We start from the raw sequence: 1,587 nt of genomic DNA, 5'->3' as shown, positions 1-1,587 counted from the left end.
GGGATGGGTTAAAACACTGGGAATCCCGGGATGGGTTAAAACACTGGGAATCCTGGGATGGGTTAAAACACTGGGAACCCCGGGATGGGCGAACGTTGGGAACCCCGGGATGGGTTAACACTGGGAACCCCGGGATGGGCGAGCACGGGGAACCCCGGGATGGGTGAACGTTGGGAATCCTGGGATGGGTTAACACTCGGAATCCCAGGATGGGTTAACGCTGGGAATCCTGGGATGGGTTAACGCTTGCTCGGAACCCGAGGATGGGTTAACACTCAGAATCCCGGGATGGGTTAATGCTCAGAACCCTGGGATGGGTTAACACTGGGAACCCCAGAATGGGTTAATGCTCACTCGGAACCCCAGGATGGGTTAATGCTCAGAACTCTGGGATGGGTTAACACTGGGAACCCTGGGATGAGTTAACACTCAGAACCCTGGTATGAGTTAATGCTCAGTATCCTGGGATGGGTTAACGCTGGGAATCCCGGGATGATTTAATGCTGGGAATCCCGGGATGGGTTAACGTTGGGAACCCCGGGATGGGTTAAAACACTGGGAACCCCGGGATGGGTTAGCACTTGCTCGGAACCCCAGGATGGGTGAACGTTGGGAATCCTGGGATGGGTTAACACTGGGAATCCTGGGATGGGTTAACACTCAGAACCCTGGGATGAGTTAACACTCAGAATCCCGGGATTGGTTAACACTGGGAATCCCAGGATGATTTAATGCTGGGAATCCCGGGGTGGGTTAACACTGGGAACCCTGGGATGGGTTAACGCTCAGAACCCCAGGATGAGTTAACACTCAGAACCCCGGGATGGGTTAACACTCGGAATCCTGGGATGGGTTAACGCTGGGAACCCTGGGATGGGTGAACGTTGGGAACCCCGGGATGGGTTAATGCTCAGAACCCCGGGATGGGTTAACGCTCAGCATCCCGGGATGGGTTAATGCTCAGAACCCCGGGATGGGTTAACACTCAGAACCCCGGGATGGGTTAATGCTCAGAACCCTGGGGTGGGTTAATGCTCAGAACCCCGGGATGGGTTAACGCTGGGAACCCTGGGATGGGTGAACGTTGGGAACCCCGGGATGGGTTAATGCTCAGAACCCTGGGATGGGTTAACACTCAGAACCCCGGGATGGGTTAACGCTCAGAACCCCGGGATGGGTTAATGCTCGTCCCGCCCCATCCCTCCACCCCACGGGGACACCTTCCACCGGCCAGGTGCTCCAGCCCTGGGCACCTGGGCTGGGAGGGGCCGGGCCCAGCCGCAGCCCCGGCGCACCTGGAGGCTCATGAGCACGTTCAGGAAGTCGTTCATCCCCGTCAGGTGCTCCACGTCCTGGAAAATCGCCACGAACAGCGTGGGGGTGACGGCGATGGAGCGCGTCAGCAGCACCCGCGCAAAGCGCGACCAGCGCAGGTTCAGGAAACCCTGGGGGACACCGGGAGTAAGGCGTGAGTAAGGAACGAGTAAGGAACGAGTAAGGCGTGAGTAAGGCGTGAGTAAGGAACGAGTAAGGCGTGAGTAAGGCGTGAGTAAGGCGTGAGTAAGGCGTGAGTAAGGAACGAGTAAG

At 57.5% G+C, this 1,587-nt stretch overlaps 1 protein-coding gene across 1 annotated transcript in view; it reads right to left on the bottom strand.

Moving 5' to 3' along the window:
- The window catches only part of LOC107199188 (natural resistance-associated macrophage protein 2-like), a gene marked incomplete at its 5' end in the record, with an annotated part of 19,258 nt that overhangs the window by 12,806 nt on the left and 4,865 nt on the right, over nt 1-1,587 (bottom strand). Inside the window, one exon of the mRNA XM_033511698.1 lies at nt 1,296-1,580. Within this exon, the coding sequence (XP_033367589.1) occupies nt 1,296-1,580 (285 nt within the window). The remainder of the gene's footprint in view (nt 1-1,295; nt 1,581-1,587) is intronic.

This window comes from Parus major, unplaced genomic scaffold (genome assembly GCF_001522545.3).
Source record: "Parus major isolate Abel unplaced genomic scaffold, Parus_major1.1 Scaffold484, whole genome shotgun sequence".
In the NCBI taxonomy this organism is placed as follows: domain Eukaryota; kingdom Metazoa; phylum Chordata; class Aves; order Passeriformes; family Paridae; genus Parus; species Parus major.
This window is presented reverse-complemented; position numbering and strand designations above follow the sequence as displayed.